The 15100-nt window shown below is 42.3% G+C and overlaps 1 protein-coding gene across 1 annotated transcript; it reads left to right on the top strand.

Moving 5' to 3' along the window:
• Positions 1–540: 540 nt before the first annotated feature.
• On the top strand, positions 541–14178 carry LYSMD2 (LysM domain containing 2). The gene is made up of 3 exons (XM_060260307.1): positions 541–967; positions 5972–6303; positions 13408–14178. The coding sequence occupies exons 1-3, from the start codon at positions 740–742 to the stop codon at positions 13454–13456; spliced, it is 609 nt and encodes a 202-aa protein (XP_060116290.1). The 5' UTR covers positions 541–739; the 3' UTR covers positions 13457–14178.
• Positions 14179–15100: the final 922 nt, after the last annotated feature.

Here is a 15100-nt window from a genome sequence, read left to right as displayed (position 1 = left end):
CCAGCCAGCAGTCTAAACTGTGGAGTCTTGTGAGCAAAAATTCTATTTTGTGAGCTACTGACATTAAAGTTGTGAACTGCATAAATTCGTTTGGTCTGGGGCCATTTTTCCTGCGCTAAAACAAAAAACTGTGAGCTAGCTCACACTAACTCAGCTTAGAGGGAACACTGGTGGGCAGCCCTTTTAGTCTGAAGCAACAGAACAACGTCTGAGTCCAATGGCACCTTCAAGACCAACAAAGGTTCACTATTTGTCTAAGTTTTCGCGTGCATGCATGTACCGGACGACGTGTGCCTGCACACGAAAGCTTATACCCAGAATTAAACCTTGTTGGTCTTGAAGGTGCCACTGACTGGACTCAAACTTTGTTCCCACGAAGGGAGCAAATTAGGAACTGTTGGGGCTGCTGTGCCGAAAAACCGAGTCGCGGCTACGCAGAAAGCTGAGCAAGTTGAGGAGAACAGTCTGCACCTCAGGACTTCACCTTAAGGCAGGTGAGAACGGTGGGCGCATGCGTGGACGTTGTGCGCAGGCGCAGACTGGCGGGGGCCGACGTCGGCGCGAGAGGCAGTTCCATTACCTGGGCAAACGGGCGGTTGTTGCGGTTGGTCTTTTCCCGCCTTTTCCCCCCCCCAGCCTCCGGCGTTGCTGGCGGCGGGTTTTCTCGCGGGCGGTCCACTATGCTCCTCGCCCCGGCTTCCCGCCACCTCCGTTGAGCGAGACCGAGAAGGGGGGGACCATGGCCGATTTCCTGTCGGTGCCGGGGCTGTGCCTGCGCGAGGAGCCGCTTCCCGGGCCCGAGGCGGCCGAGACAGAGGCCGAACTCTCGCTCAGCCTGGCCTTCGCCAAGACGCGCTCGTACGGCAGCACGGCCAGCGTGGCGGCGCCTTTGGCCGAGCGCTACCTGGAGCATCGCCTCGACCCCAGGGACACCCTGCAGGGCATCGCGCTCAGATACGGAGTGACGGTAAGTGAAGGCCCGGCTGGACCGCGACCCCCCGATAAAATCTCGTGTGTGTGTCTTTTTCAGGGATGCAGGCCCTTCCGCCGTGCTGGAGGCAGTGCTCCTCTGAGCACGTGCAGAGTGCTTGGCCTCTTTTCGCTTTCCTCCAGCAATTCAGTCTCTCTTCGGGTTTATGCTCCTCCCACAAAAACTGATTATTAGGGTATCTCCAGGCTCTCAATCCTCAGGTGGGGGCAGAGGATCCCCCGGTTTGGAGGCCCTCCCCCCACTTCAGAGGGAAATGGCTGCTGGGCACTCCAGGATTCCCTATGGAGACCGATTCCCATAGGATATAATGGAAAAATTGATTCGTGGGGCTCTGGGGAAGCTGTTTTTTGAGGTAGAAGCACCAAATTTTCACCATAGCATCTGATGCTTCTTCCCAAAATACCCTCCAAAAGGATTGGACCGGGAATCCAATTCTGTGAGTCCCAAAAGACGGTGTCTGTATCTTTCATTATTTCCAATGGAGGGAAGGTATTTAAAAGTTGTGTGGTCCCTTTCAATGTGATGACCAGAACTCCCTTTGGAGTTCAATGATGCTTGTCACAATCTTGCTCTTGGCTGCACCCCCAGCGTCTCTTGGCTCCATCCCCGAAGTCTCCAGGTATTTCTTGAATTGGACTTGGCAGCCCTACTTCAGGTACCTGAGTTAAAGGATTGCCCACATTCAGAAGCGGGCTAGAGCCCTCCAGGAATTATCACTGATCTTTAGATAAGCTTGCTAGGTTCCTCTTGGCCACCTGCAGGGGAGATGGGAAGGTGGCCAGATCTAGGTTGGGAAGCTCCTGGAGATTTCAGGATGGAGCCTAGAGACATCAGTGGAGTGCAATGAAAATGTTTAAACAGCTGTTAGTCCTCTCCACGCCCCCACCTCCCCTTCAGAGCTTCCATTGTCTTCAGGGGAACTGGTCTCTGCAGTCTGGAGAGGAGCTGTAATATTGGGGGGGTTCCCAGATCCCACCTGGAATCTGGCATCCCTATTAAAAATCATCAAGATAATTTTCTCTGGAGAAAATAGCTGCTTTGGAGGGGGGAGTTAATAGTATGCTATCCCTGCTGAGTTCCTTCTCCTCTCAAACCCTTCCTTCCCCAGAGTCTGCCCCCAGATCTCCAGGGTTTTTCTTAGCTGGAGTTGGTAACATTAAAACAGAAAGATGAGCCACCACAGTTTTTATATTGGGATGTGATGCATGTGTTGGGGGCAAGTAGGAGCATTCAGACAGACTGGACCTTGGTACCTCTCCTTGGAAGAGCAAATACATGCTAGAATAACTGGCATTGCCCAGTATTTTGTAGTGGTTGAAGTGGCTGGGATCTAGGAGACCTGGGTTTGTATCCAGTGCTGTGCCATGGAAGCTTGCTTGGTGACCTTGAGCCTCTCTTGTCCTAACCTAAAATGGAGGAGAAGGGGAGAACGTTGTAAGCTAATTTGGGTACCCACTGGGAGAAGGCAATGGCAAACCACCCTGTAAAAAGTCTGCTGTGAAAACGTTGTGAAAGCAACATCACCCCAGAGTCGGAAATGACTGGTGCTTGCATAGGGGACTACCTGTACCTATTTACCTTTTACTGGGGAGAAAAGTGGGATATAAATGAAATAAGTCAATAAGTTACGTATTTAGTACTGGATACAAACACTGTTGCCAGAGATTGCCTTAAAAAGTATTGATACATGGAGGAGAGAACACCACTTTCTGGCCATGTGCAGAGTAGCTCTTCGTTTGAAAAAACTGCAGCTCATTCCTCAGGCAGTTGGGATCTGATGGGTGAGTAGTACCTTCCAGGCAATCAATATTCCCTAAGTGCTAGGTACTGAGGTGTTGTGGTAGAGGGCCTACAGTGATCCATTGCCGAACACAGTTATGAGAAGTGGGTCTCACACTGAGCATGCATAGGGTGGCAATCCCCTCACCGTGAAGTAACAAGTCTCTCTGGCATCCGGGGATTCAGGAGCTTCCAGACAGACATGAGCTTCTTTTGCTGTAGGTACAAAGATACGGCTGGGCAACCAACATTGCCCAGCTGGTGGTTTCATGCGAGGAAGTGAAAGACAGTTTGTGAGGAGGAGGAGGAGTGTGTTTAAACAGCTGTTAGTCCTCTAAACACCCCCGCCTCCCCTTCAGTTATGTCATGTTGCATTTTACCATTTTTGTTACATGCCTGCCTTGAACTTAAATCAGGTTGCAAGAAGTCCAAGCAATTCCTGAGGGTAGCAGTAAATTTTAGGGAAGCCTAAGCAGCATATAATCTGAAAGGTGCACCACAGGATCCCTTGCAGTGTTGTTTAGGATCTTGTATGCAACTCTTGGATTGTGGGTTGCCACTGGGTTGTGTCCCAGTACACATTGCAAAGGATCCTGGATGTGTGTCTGGGATTGTTTATTCTGTGTGTGTTTGTAATCTGACACTTCCCCATGTTTACTTCATGCCCAGCTGTCAAAATTCATTGAAAACTCCTTTGAATAGGTACTTGATGTTTTTGCTTATAAAATGCTGTGGAGCATCATGTATCTTAAGAAAGCAAATAATAAACATTTCCTATGTACTGGTAAGCACCAGGTAAGAAACATAATTAATTTTGCATACAGTTCATCATATGTGGTTCTCAAACAGTTATGGATCTTTGGTGTGCACAACTAAGCTAAAACATGTGCTTTGTACAAATTTCAGCATGGTTTAAATGAGATCTTGGACCTGTTCAAAGTTATATGGGGAAGCCAGCTATTTGCTTCACCAGTATCACACCTAAATCTGATTCTCCCCCCCCCCCTCTATAATTCAGAAATCAGTGTTTGATTTCAAGAGTTTAGATTTCAATTTACTTAAATATCTGCACCCAGCCCCTCTTGCTGGGTCAGAAGCAGTTGTTTTGGGGAATATTTGTGAACATTGCAATTCATTAATAAATTTTATATTAAAAAGTGAGTGCTCAAGAACTAAGAAAAAAAGACTGTGCTATTGCTGGAGCAGATTTATTTGATAAGTAAGCAGCAGTATAAAAGTGTTGGTCATCTGTTGGACTTTGTGGGAATGCTATATATGGGAGTCATATGAAAATGGGTATATATTGAGTGTGTAGGGAGTGTGAGAGTGAAGTAGGAATAGACACGATCTGTAAAAATGTGGTTTCCATTTGTATCAAATCTAATTTGCTTTGGGTATGTTATAGTTCTTCAGAGAATTATATATGGTATATATCTTATGCTGCCGGTTGAAGAAATAGCATGTAACATAAGCAGCATCCTTATGAGGGCATAACAAACTGATTTGGCAGCTGCGTAGCCTTTATAAGTAATCTTGCATAAAGCCACATCCTTTTCTGTTAAGCAAATAACTACACACACATATGTAAAATGCTATTCCTGTTAGTTCCCCCACAGCATTTGACTTGTCTTTAACTAAGCCCTCAAAGGAAACAGGGTGCAGTGGAAGTGAAAGCTTTGCTTTCTGAAACACGCAAGCACTGCAGGTTAACTCAAAACTTCTGTTATTGTAGTAATCTACATGAATTGATTTCCTATTCATGTTATTGGAAGCTTGATCTGTGATAGTGCCATCCAGTTCTATTGTCAAGCCTCTTGTCTTTAATATCTCAGTGCTCTGGTGTAGGTAGGCAGAGACAATAAGGGCTGAGGTACCCCATCACTTGTCACTCCTTAGTATGGTGAAATTAATTGTTCCTGCTTTGCCACTTTCTTCACTTCTATCACTTGGCATTAAATAAATGTTGCTTTGCTGGATTCCCTGTTTTTCTAACCACAATTAGAAGTAAGAAAACAGTGAAGAGAGTCAAATTCAAAATCAAGTTACCATAAATCTTCATGCACTGTTCTAGAGGGGAAGTTGGAAGAAGTGCACCTGAGTTGCACAATTGCTGTTGATGCATTATTAAGTTGCTCTGTGTCTGCTACTGAGATGTTTGGGTAACTAATACCATAGAGAAAATATTGTATTTCTTTGTGTGAACTGAGCTGCTTTAGGTAGCAATTATGTGGGACAAGGTGTACTTGCAGAGGTTTTCAATAAATAACACAAAACAGGCAATGCTGAAGTTCCATGTCAGTTCAAAAGAGAACAGATTTAACCTGTTCAACTGCAGTTTGTATTGGAAACCTCTCTCATTACAGTGCTAGGTTTCTGTAGGAGACATCTATTTTGTCCAGCTGCAGAGACAAACAAACTTGTTGCTGGAGCAGTCACTAGGGAGTCATATTAACCAACAGTCTGGTTCTGTGATTGTTAATTATATTTTTCTTGCACCATCATGGGAATTTTGGATGGTTGATGTTTGGTGCCCTTAGAGCCAACCCTTCAACCATATGCCATTGTTGTTCTATGATGCTTTAATTATTTGTGCAGGATTGGCATGGTGAGAAGGAAAGGATGTTAAGTTATGGGGCTGTTTTTCTGCCTTGCACATAATCTTTCCTTTGTTATTTGAAACAGCTGTCTTCTGCCAAATGAAAGAAGGGGCACTTAATCTTGTTTCTGAAAAGCCAGAGGCTGGATGAGTCCTTGGATTTCCTAATTTGCAGCCCCCTCTGTAAGATATTAGTTTTTAGGACAGAAATTGCAGTGGATGTCCCTGAGAATGCCTTAATTCTGTTAGGGTATATGATTTCTAATCTCTGCTGTATGCATGAGAGATGGCTGCCTGTTTTGAGGGATATTGTAATGCATCATACCCAGGTTTTAATTGTAATTTATTTCTGCCGTAATGCAGGGAAAGTTATAAAAGGACACCAGTGTAGAGAATATAATTAAAAGTGGACATAGAGTGGCAAAAAGGGCAGTGTGTGTTTGTTATGGAGATGTTTTCCTGTAATATACTGAAAGAGGCAGTATTGGTGAAGAAATGTCTGTAATGAGGAGAAAATGGCAAAAAATTGCTAATTTATGGATATTGTTTAAATGTGATTAACTGTACATGAATCAATAGTAAACAGTATTGTGTCTCTCTTTCAGATGGAGCAAATAAAAAGGGCAAATAAGCTGTTTACAAATGACTGCATATTTCTGAGAAAAACATTGAATATACCAGTTATATCTGAGAAACCTTTGCTATTTAATGGACTGAACTCACTGGAGTCTCCTGAGAATGAAGCAATCAGTAGTCCCCATTCTTGCGAAGATGATCCGGTGACTGTTCAGGAAGACAAGTCTTCACCCAGTCCTCAAGAATCTGACAATCACCTTCCACCTGAAGAGTTATCTGCCAAAGATTTTCTACACAGACTAGATTTGCAGATTAAGCTGTCCAAGCAGGCAGCTAGGAAACTAAAATCTGAGGATGTCAGGTATGACTTGCAAACTAGGACAGAAAAATTCAAGGTATTTAAGCTGAGTGGCTGCAGTTTTAAAATAATTTTTAAGACTAGCTCCTAGAAATTTCAATTATTCACTGTTGTTCAGGGTTGGCACTTAAAAGTATAATACTGGCACCTAGGAATTTGAAGCATTTTGAGTTATTTTGAATGCTTTTCTTTTCTCTTGAACTCGTACTTGGAATGAAATAATTGCATCTTTTGTTACATCTTACAGTATTATGATCTATACTACAGCTATATATAGCGAATGACTTCATTCAAGCTGTTTTAAGTGTTGGCATCTTCTCTCACAACGCATGAATACAAAGGATGAAGACTTGTAGTATGCAACTTCTAGACGTGGATGAAGCAAGGAGTTTTGTGGAGAGCCAGTTTGGTGTAGTGGTTAAGTGTGCGGACTTTTATCTGGGAGAACCGGGTTTGATTCCTCACTCCTCCACTTGCACCTGCTGGAATGGCCTTGGGTCAGCCATAGCTCTGGCAGAGGTTGTCCTTGAAAGGGCAGCTGCTGTGAGAGCCCTCTCCAGCCCCACCCACCTCACAGGGTGTCTGTTGTGGGGGAGGAAGGTAAAGGAGATTGTAAGCCGCTCTGAGACTCTTCGGAGTGGAGGGCGGGATATAAATCCAATATCTTCTTCTTCTTCATCTCAGAGACTAACAAATTTAATAGTATTTAAGCTGCAGGGGCTAGAGGATGAATCATCAGATGCATTAAATTAAACTTCAGTCAGATCTATATATAACTTCATGCATTTGACAAAGTGGGGTGTAGTTCATGAGTGTTTGCATTTCAACACTTATGTAGTTTTTTGTAACAAAATCAAAAAGGAGCCTTCTGACATTTTAAAACTGTTACAGCTTCTGAAATTTGTAACCTTAGGGCGCTTTCACAGACACACTAATGCACTTTCAATCCACTTAGCAATTGGATTTTACTGTGTGAAATGGTAAAATCCACTTGCAAGCAGATTTTTCACATTGATACTTCATCATATTTGTTTTTTGTACTTTGTGTGTTCTTAATATGAACACACCTGAGTTATTTGGGGTTCTACAACTAGTGTTTGTTTTCTTCTCTTGTACTTCCTGCTTTATTTTCCATTAGCACTTTTATGTTCCTTACATGGCAATTTAATCAATTTATACTATTGCTCACTAAGTTTGATTATTTCTGTACCTGTGTTTCAGGTTGCATTTTATTGTATTGTAGCTACACTTGCCTGCCATGGCAGTAACCTGATGAGCAGTCACAGTTTCAGTTTATGCCTTCCTTCCTCTGACTGCTGATTTGGAAGGGTTATGTTTCTGGAATTTATTAATTTTTATTAATGATGGATTTCACACTGCATCATTTTACAAACATATCTCTGATATTCCTGAAGCATTCTGCATAAATGGTCATCTTGCTGATGAATCTTACGCTTGGAAGAGAAGAGACATTAATATAAAATTAGGTGGCAGTGACCTGGCAATGATGACTTATGTGACATGAACACTGCAGGGACTCGGTTTGCTTTTTATCTCTGTCATGCAGAATCGTGTGTGGAGGAGGATATTTATTTCAGTGTCAGGAAATTTCACAGGGGAAGACTGCATAAATTAAGCTGCAGTGACTAAAGTAGGGGGAGGCAGTTTGTAACTGGTAAGGCAGCATAAGGTACAGTCAAGGTTTTCCCTTGACCCAAATGTCATTTTCAGACTTACTGTGATTTCGAGCATTTGAATCTGAGAAATGAGGAGGCATTTTTTTAAAACATAAAGTTCCCCAGTCCAAGTCTAGGTTAAGAGTGACTGATTATTTGCATTGCTCTTTTTGTAGGAAATATTTGTAACTCTAATACTGGGCATAAGTCTTACAAGTAAAACATAATTTCAGAGCTCACATTACAGTGAATAAAATACCAAGGTATACATTTTGTTGTCCTGGGTGTGTTTTCTTTGCCATATTCATCATAGGATTGGGCATATGGATGGCATAGTACATTGCATTCTAATCCAGTTTGCGTAATGCAATCTAATCATAATCATGTTTGGAGGTCAGTGGGGTTTATTTCCAAGTAAGTGTAGGATTACAGCCTGAATCACCTAGATTTGATGCATTGCTAGTAAAATGCTGCCTTCAAGAAAGGGTTTCAGAGTCCTGCATTATCAGTTTGTCCTTTCCAAGCTGTAGCCATGCTGTTATTTTGTTCACTTATATTCATTTTTGAACCTAATAATCAGTGGCTTTTGGGGGAGCATAAAGCTTGTTAAAGATTTCGAGGAGACAACTTCCAGCCAACTACTGCATTTCTGCTAGTTGCACAATAGTAAAACAATCCTTTCTGCACTTTTCCACATTATCTTATTTTTATTTAAAATGGGCATCCATTAATCTTAGCATTTTTATTGAAAATGTGCGGTAAATGAAATGGCTTCAGTTTTCATTTGTGAAAAGTAACTTGTCATTTACTCCCCAGAACTAGGTATCATCTGATTACTTTGAATGACTATTTAAAAAGAGAAGTCTGTTTTGTTCTAAATGACACCGAAGAATAGCAGAGTGTCTAATAAAAGAATTCCACTTTCTTTGCTTCTGTCATGAGTTCCAACCTGGTCTCCATGATTCCCTGTTTTAATTAAGCTCCAAATTCAGGCAGTCTCTAAGGGCAGCCTCTTAAGAGTAGGAACAGAACAGGAAATCACAAAGCACCAGAAGGAAAGACAGGGTTGGTTTTTTTCTTTCAAAAGGAAGCAACTGATTGGCTTTAGCATCTGCCAGAACAGGGGATGGCAAAGGAGGATAGGCCAATGTCCAGCTTTGTAGAGTGTTGCAGAGTGTAATTATTTGTATGATCTTTCCCATAAGTATCAGAGTGTTCCTCCCCTGTTTCCCCCCACCCCCTCTTAGTGAGAAAATACTGAGCAAATTAAAAGCCGAACTGTAAATTCCCAAAGTGGGATATCCCAAGTGATGTTTTTTGTTTTAAGCATAAAACTCAGCTGCAGAGGTTAGGGGAGGTTTGGATCAGGCCGTAGTCCTCAGTGAAGGGAGAGCTAACCCTTTCCCTCTGTACCATTTCACTGCTAAAAGTAAAACGTTGTGCCAAGTGCAATCTCCCATGCAGCTGCAGTTGGGCCTCAAGTGGCCATTAGAAGGCAGAGTAGAGCTAGATGTTTCCTTAGCAAGTATATTTTCAGAAACTTTTGTTTGCAGGGACTTATGGGGAGATGCTGGGGGGAAAGTGTAGATGACTGGGGAAGGCAATGGCAAACCACCCCGTAAAAAGTCTGCCATAAAAACGTGAAAGCAACATCGCCCCAGAGTCGGAAATGACTAGTGCTTGCACAGGAAACTACCTTTACCTTTATGAGAAGAGGAATGTTTAAACCTTCCTGTGTCCATTTAGTTTCTTCAAATGCTGTTTTCTATTGACCACACTTGCATTCTTGGACTCTGCTAGGCAAAAATAAAATGAATATCATGGTGTTGATAGCATTTGCTATTAAGAATTCTAGGGCAGGGAAACAGCAACATATCCTCATTCTGTGAGTGTCCATTAATATTGCAAGGGAAATAAGGGGTTGGAAACTTCTAATCCTAACAGCTAGTTCTGACTTTACTACGTAAGTTGTTTTGTATTCAGTGGCAACAGTTAAAACCAAGCCTGCCAAACAAGTTATATTTTATAATAATTACTAATTTTATAGCTACTAATATTGTGCTAAAACTTATTCTACAATGCTGGGGCAATTTAGCATCTTATAGCTTGATGATGTGTCACACCATGTTTAGGTTTTATATGTTGTATATTTATGCATACTTCATAAATTATGTTCCGGCAAGTTTATGGATTTTTAATACATTCTTTAAAATGTTTATTGTTGACTTCATTTGGTCACTTCAGCCTTTTGCTGTTTGTGGCATGGTTACTTGATGTTTTGCTAAATACTTGGCAATTGTTTACAGTTAATTTAGCAAAAACAACAATAAAGATCGAGAAGATTTTTGATTTAATCTCTGAAACTTAATCAGTGCTGCTGTGAGGCTTATGTGGAAACTGCACAATAACACTGTATTGATATAGTCTCTTAGACTGAGTGGGCTGAATCCGGCAAAGACAGAGGTTCTCTGTGTGGGTCGCGGCACTCCAGGGGGGGAAATATCCCTCCCGACCTTCGATGGTGTGCAGCTAAAGGCGGCGCAGCAGGTGAAGAGTCTGGGTGTTTTACTGGAGCCTTCATTATCAATGGAGGCCCAGATAACAGCCACTGCCAAGTCAGCTTTCTTCCATCTGAGGCGGGCAAAGCAGTTGGCCCCTTTCCTGGAGCGTCGGGACCTAGCAACGGTGATCCATGCGACGGTCACCTCACGATTGGACTACTGTAACGCCCTCTACATGGGGCTGCCTCTGTGCCGGACCCGGAAGTTACAGCTAGTGCAGAACGCGGCGGCCAGGCTGTTACTTGGTCTCCCAAGATGGGAACATGTGCGGCCGGGGCTACGCGAACTGCACTGGCTACCGATTGTATACCGGGTCCAGTACAAAGTGCTGGTTATCACCTTTAAAGCCCTATATGGCCGAGGACCAGCCTACCTGAAGGACCGTCTCTCCCCGTATGAACCCCAGAGAGCACTGAGGTCAGTAGGAAAGAACAGACTGACTACCCCTGGGCCAAGACAAATTAAATTACAGAATACTCGCTCTCGGGCCTTTTCGGCCGCAGCCCCACATCTCTGGAACCAACTCCCAGAGGAGGTGCGGGCCCTGCGGAACCTTGATCAGTTCCGCAGGGCCTGCAAGACCACCCTTTTTAAATTAGCTTATGAATAACTGAAAATCCGCCATCAGCATCAACTAGAAGAATGTCAAGGATAGCGTCATAAAATGTTTTAGTTAATTGTTTTAATTCAGGCTTTTAAGGTTAGTTTAATGTTAATTTAATGTTTTTAATGTAACTGTTTTACTGTTGGTGCACCATTGGTCACCGTATTGTTAGCCGCCCTGAGCCTGCTTCGGCGGGGGAGGGCGGGGTACAAATAAAATTTATTATTATTATTATTTATTATTATTCTACTGGCTATCTGCATCAAGGGTCCCCAACTATTTGAGCCTGTGGGTACTTTTCAAATTCTGATGCAGGGTGGTGGGCACAACCACAAAATGGCAACTGTGAGAGGAAGCCCAAGTGCAGGGGAGAAGAAGGGTAATTAAAAAAACCAACACTGGGGAAAAGGTGTGAATAAAACTAAAATTGTGTTGGCAGTTGCCACCAACACAATGTTAATTTAATCTGCATAGTCAGCTGCTCTGCTGGGCACGATCTCCACCTGGTCCCACCGACTTTTTAAAAACACTTGGTGGGCACTAGGAAAGGTGTAATAGGGTGCCATGTGCACAAAATAAATGTTGAGAAACCCTCATCTGTATTTTAATATATCTTACATCAAATCCAGTTTGCATTCAGATGGGTAGGGATTAAAGGGTATTTGTATTTACGAAAAGAAGAGATGCAGCTTGAAATTTCATCATTAGCTGCATTAGCCAGCTGTAGCAAGGAAACATTGAGGAGCATTTAGGACTAACTTGGCCCCACCAACTTTTAAAAACAGTTGGTGGGCACCAGGAAAGGTGTCATCATATGGCATATGGTGGCATAAGCCAGAACTCTTCCTTCCAGATATGTCTCATTTGCTTGTGCTCTGCATGTGGCACACCTGATTCTTTGTCCTCAGTGCCTTTATGTTATGTGGGCACATGCACTACCATAGAAGATTGCTTGGGGGAATCTGAGGAAGACTCTGGGCATAAAAGCTTAGGCTAGAACCTATCAGTGATTGTGATAATTTTGTCCTGACCTGGATGGCTTAGGTTAGTCTGATCTCATGAGATCTTGGGAGCTAAGTAGAGTTGGTCCTGGTTAGTATTTGAATAGGAGACCACAAAGGAAATCCCGGGTTGCTATGCAGAGGCAGGCAATGATAAACCACCGATGAATGTCTCTGTCCTCAAAAACCATACAGGGTCACTATCAGTTGGCTGTGACTTGATGGTGCTGTCCACTCCGATAATTGAACATCTGTTCACAAAGTGTGAATGACAGTAAGTGGCCTCCTTTGACAAGAACTTTTTTTGTAGCATGAAGCTTCTTTCTAGTTTGTATTAGGTTGGTGTGCAAAACTTGGCCCTGACCTGGCTGGCGCGATGGTACTTTCCATCACGACTATGCAAAACTTGATTTTCCAACAAGGAGTTAATTTTATTTTTGTTTTGTTTTCCTGAGAATATTGCAGTTGAAGTAGCCCTATCATGCAGTAAACGATATCAAATCTATGGCCAAGAATAACGTCTAGTAAATAATTGTTTCTTCTGATTCATGAAAACTAGTCAGAAGCTGGCTTTGCGTGTGTTAGGAGTGTAGAGATTCCATCTGTGATTTCATTTTTCTGGCTCGTAAATACTTCATGCTGCGTTTTAAAAACCAGAAATGTTTTTTTTTCCATCCATGAAGTGTAGCAGTGTTCGGCGAGTGTTATTGATTCTGGAATGAGCTGGCTATACAAATTATCTGCAGCACAGTGACGGAATTAACCATGCTTGTGGTTTTCAAGTGCCAACTGACAATCGGGGCATGAGGGAAACTGACAGCCGGTTCCTGAGGATGGCTTCATTGGGTATCGCAGCTGCAGTGGGAGTTTTCCCAAGGGGGATCCTTATCCTTTGCTCTGCCAGAAAGGATTCCTAGGATGCTGTGCTGGTGGGGGGAGGGGGACATAGAATTGGGTTCTCCGCTCTGCTTCTTCCAGAGCAATGCGGTGGGTCTTGCAGGGATTATAGAGACAAAAAAAATCAGCAGCAGAGGCAGCAACCTCAGTGGCATGGCAGGCAGAAGTGAGGTCCTCTAGTGTAGTGTAGTGCTGCTGGGCAGGAATCAAATTCAGCACCTTTCCTACCTTGCTTTTAGGCACCCTTGGTACATGGTGACTAGAATTTGAGAAGGAATATAAAAGTAGATTTGTTAAAGGTGATCTAAATATTGCAAAGCAAACCATCAGTGGCGTTTTCACAATTCTGCTTCCTTTTGCCTCAACAGGGAGGATGATGAAGAAAATCCCTATGCAACTTCTTCCTATCAGCAATAGAGGACAAATGAAGAGCTGGAATGAAAACAGTTCTTAAAGAACTAAATATGTCAAGATTCAAAAGGAACCCTTTTGGGTTGATTTATTCTCGTGTACTTGTTACAAGTCATGTATAGATAATTCCACTGATGATACTTGCACTAAAATGCTTTTGGACCATTTGCCTTCTGCAAGTCAGTGTCCTTGTACTATACATCATTAAGGGAAGTAAGCCTTCCAAACTAGTAATTGCCTTCATATTTTTGCTATGGGATAGTAGCACAGTAGCACCAATATATCCCAGAGACCACCTTGATGTAGAGTCTTTAAGAAACTGACAACATACTTGAGCATAAGAGAGTTAATTAAGCATTTATGAAGAAAAGTATTATTGTGAGCCATGAGGCAGATAAACTTGTTGCGCAAAAGTATCAGAGTTGATGGATATGTGGCCTTGAATGTTGTATGTGTGGGAGTGTGCGTAAATGTGTATACAGATACAGAGTGTATATATAGAAAAGAATTTTTTTGTTTTCCACAAATGAACCAGTTTTAGCCACCTGTTTTGAGAGATGGAAAAAAGTTGGGGTTTTAAAGTAGAGAATATTGTTTGGAAACTTAACTTTTTTAAAACAAAGAAGAAAAACTTAGTAAAATGTATTTTTCTTTGTGTTGGGATAATGTTTGAAGCAGCTTCTTGTGTGCAAACATGTAGCTTGCATTTAATAAAAAAATGCACTTTAGATTGGTGACTCCTCTGTTATTGAGCCTGTCATATATATAAAGCATAGTCTAGCGTTTTGCAGATATATTTCAAGACTTCTTTTTAAGTTTCATTTGGATGTATTAAAATTTCCTAAGATGTTGAAGTATCTTTGTTCTTTTTTCACTACTGTAACTTTGAAAGAAATCAAGATTAGAACAATCAGATGTCTGATGTTTTGTGTATTTTTTTATTCTTAAAAGACTTATTGAAAAATTCAGATGATTGGTTATCTTGGCTGAAACATATCAGAAAAGAATATGAATAGTATTTTGTAAGGCTATTCCCTTTACATTTTCTGTAATTCAGTCCATTTTATAAAAGAGCTTGAATGCAGGACCGTGAATTTTATTTTTTACATGTGGGGGATTTGAACAAGACTAAACTGCATTTCACTTAATTCAGATAGCATCAAACATGTTCAATGCCAAATGGCCTGTCTGAATTATTGATAAAAGAAAGGGCCTGGATTGTTCTGCAGCATTATGTGGGTTTTACATGGACTGCTTTACTAATAAGTCATTTGCATTTAGCCATAAGTGGGATTTCTACAAGTGGGGAACCTACAAGGACTTGTGGGGGGCATCTCTTTTAACCCTCCTCCACCATTTTCTCATTTCCTTTTGTTGTAACCGCCATAGCATTTCCCCTTTTCCTGCTCTCTCCCATTCACCAATCAACCTAACATTTATCTTCCCTCCCAACTTCAGCTTTCCCTCCATCGTAGAAGAACTCTGGCTGAGTTAGGCCCAGTTGGAAGGAGGGGAACCTGTAAGGAATTGCAGAAAGTACCTCACATTCCCCTGTAACCCCTCCCCACAAGATTTCCTTTTTCCTGACAGACCCCATATTTGAATCCCTGCTTCCTTCTGACTTTCCAACCTGTCAGCCAATTTACATTT

Source organism: Heteronotia binoei, chromosome 19 (assembly GCF_032191835.1).
Source record: "Heteronotia binoei isolate CCM8104 ecotype False Entrance Well chromosome 19, APGP_CSIRO_Hbin_v1, whole genome shotgun sequence".
Taxonomy (NCBI): Eukaryota; Metazoa; Chordata; class Lepidosauria; order Squamata; family Gekkonidae; genus Heteronotia; species Heteronotia binoei.
This window is presented reverse-complemented; position numbering and strand designations above follow the sequence as displayed.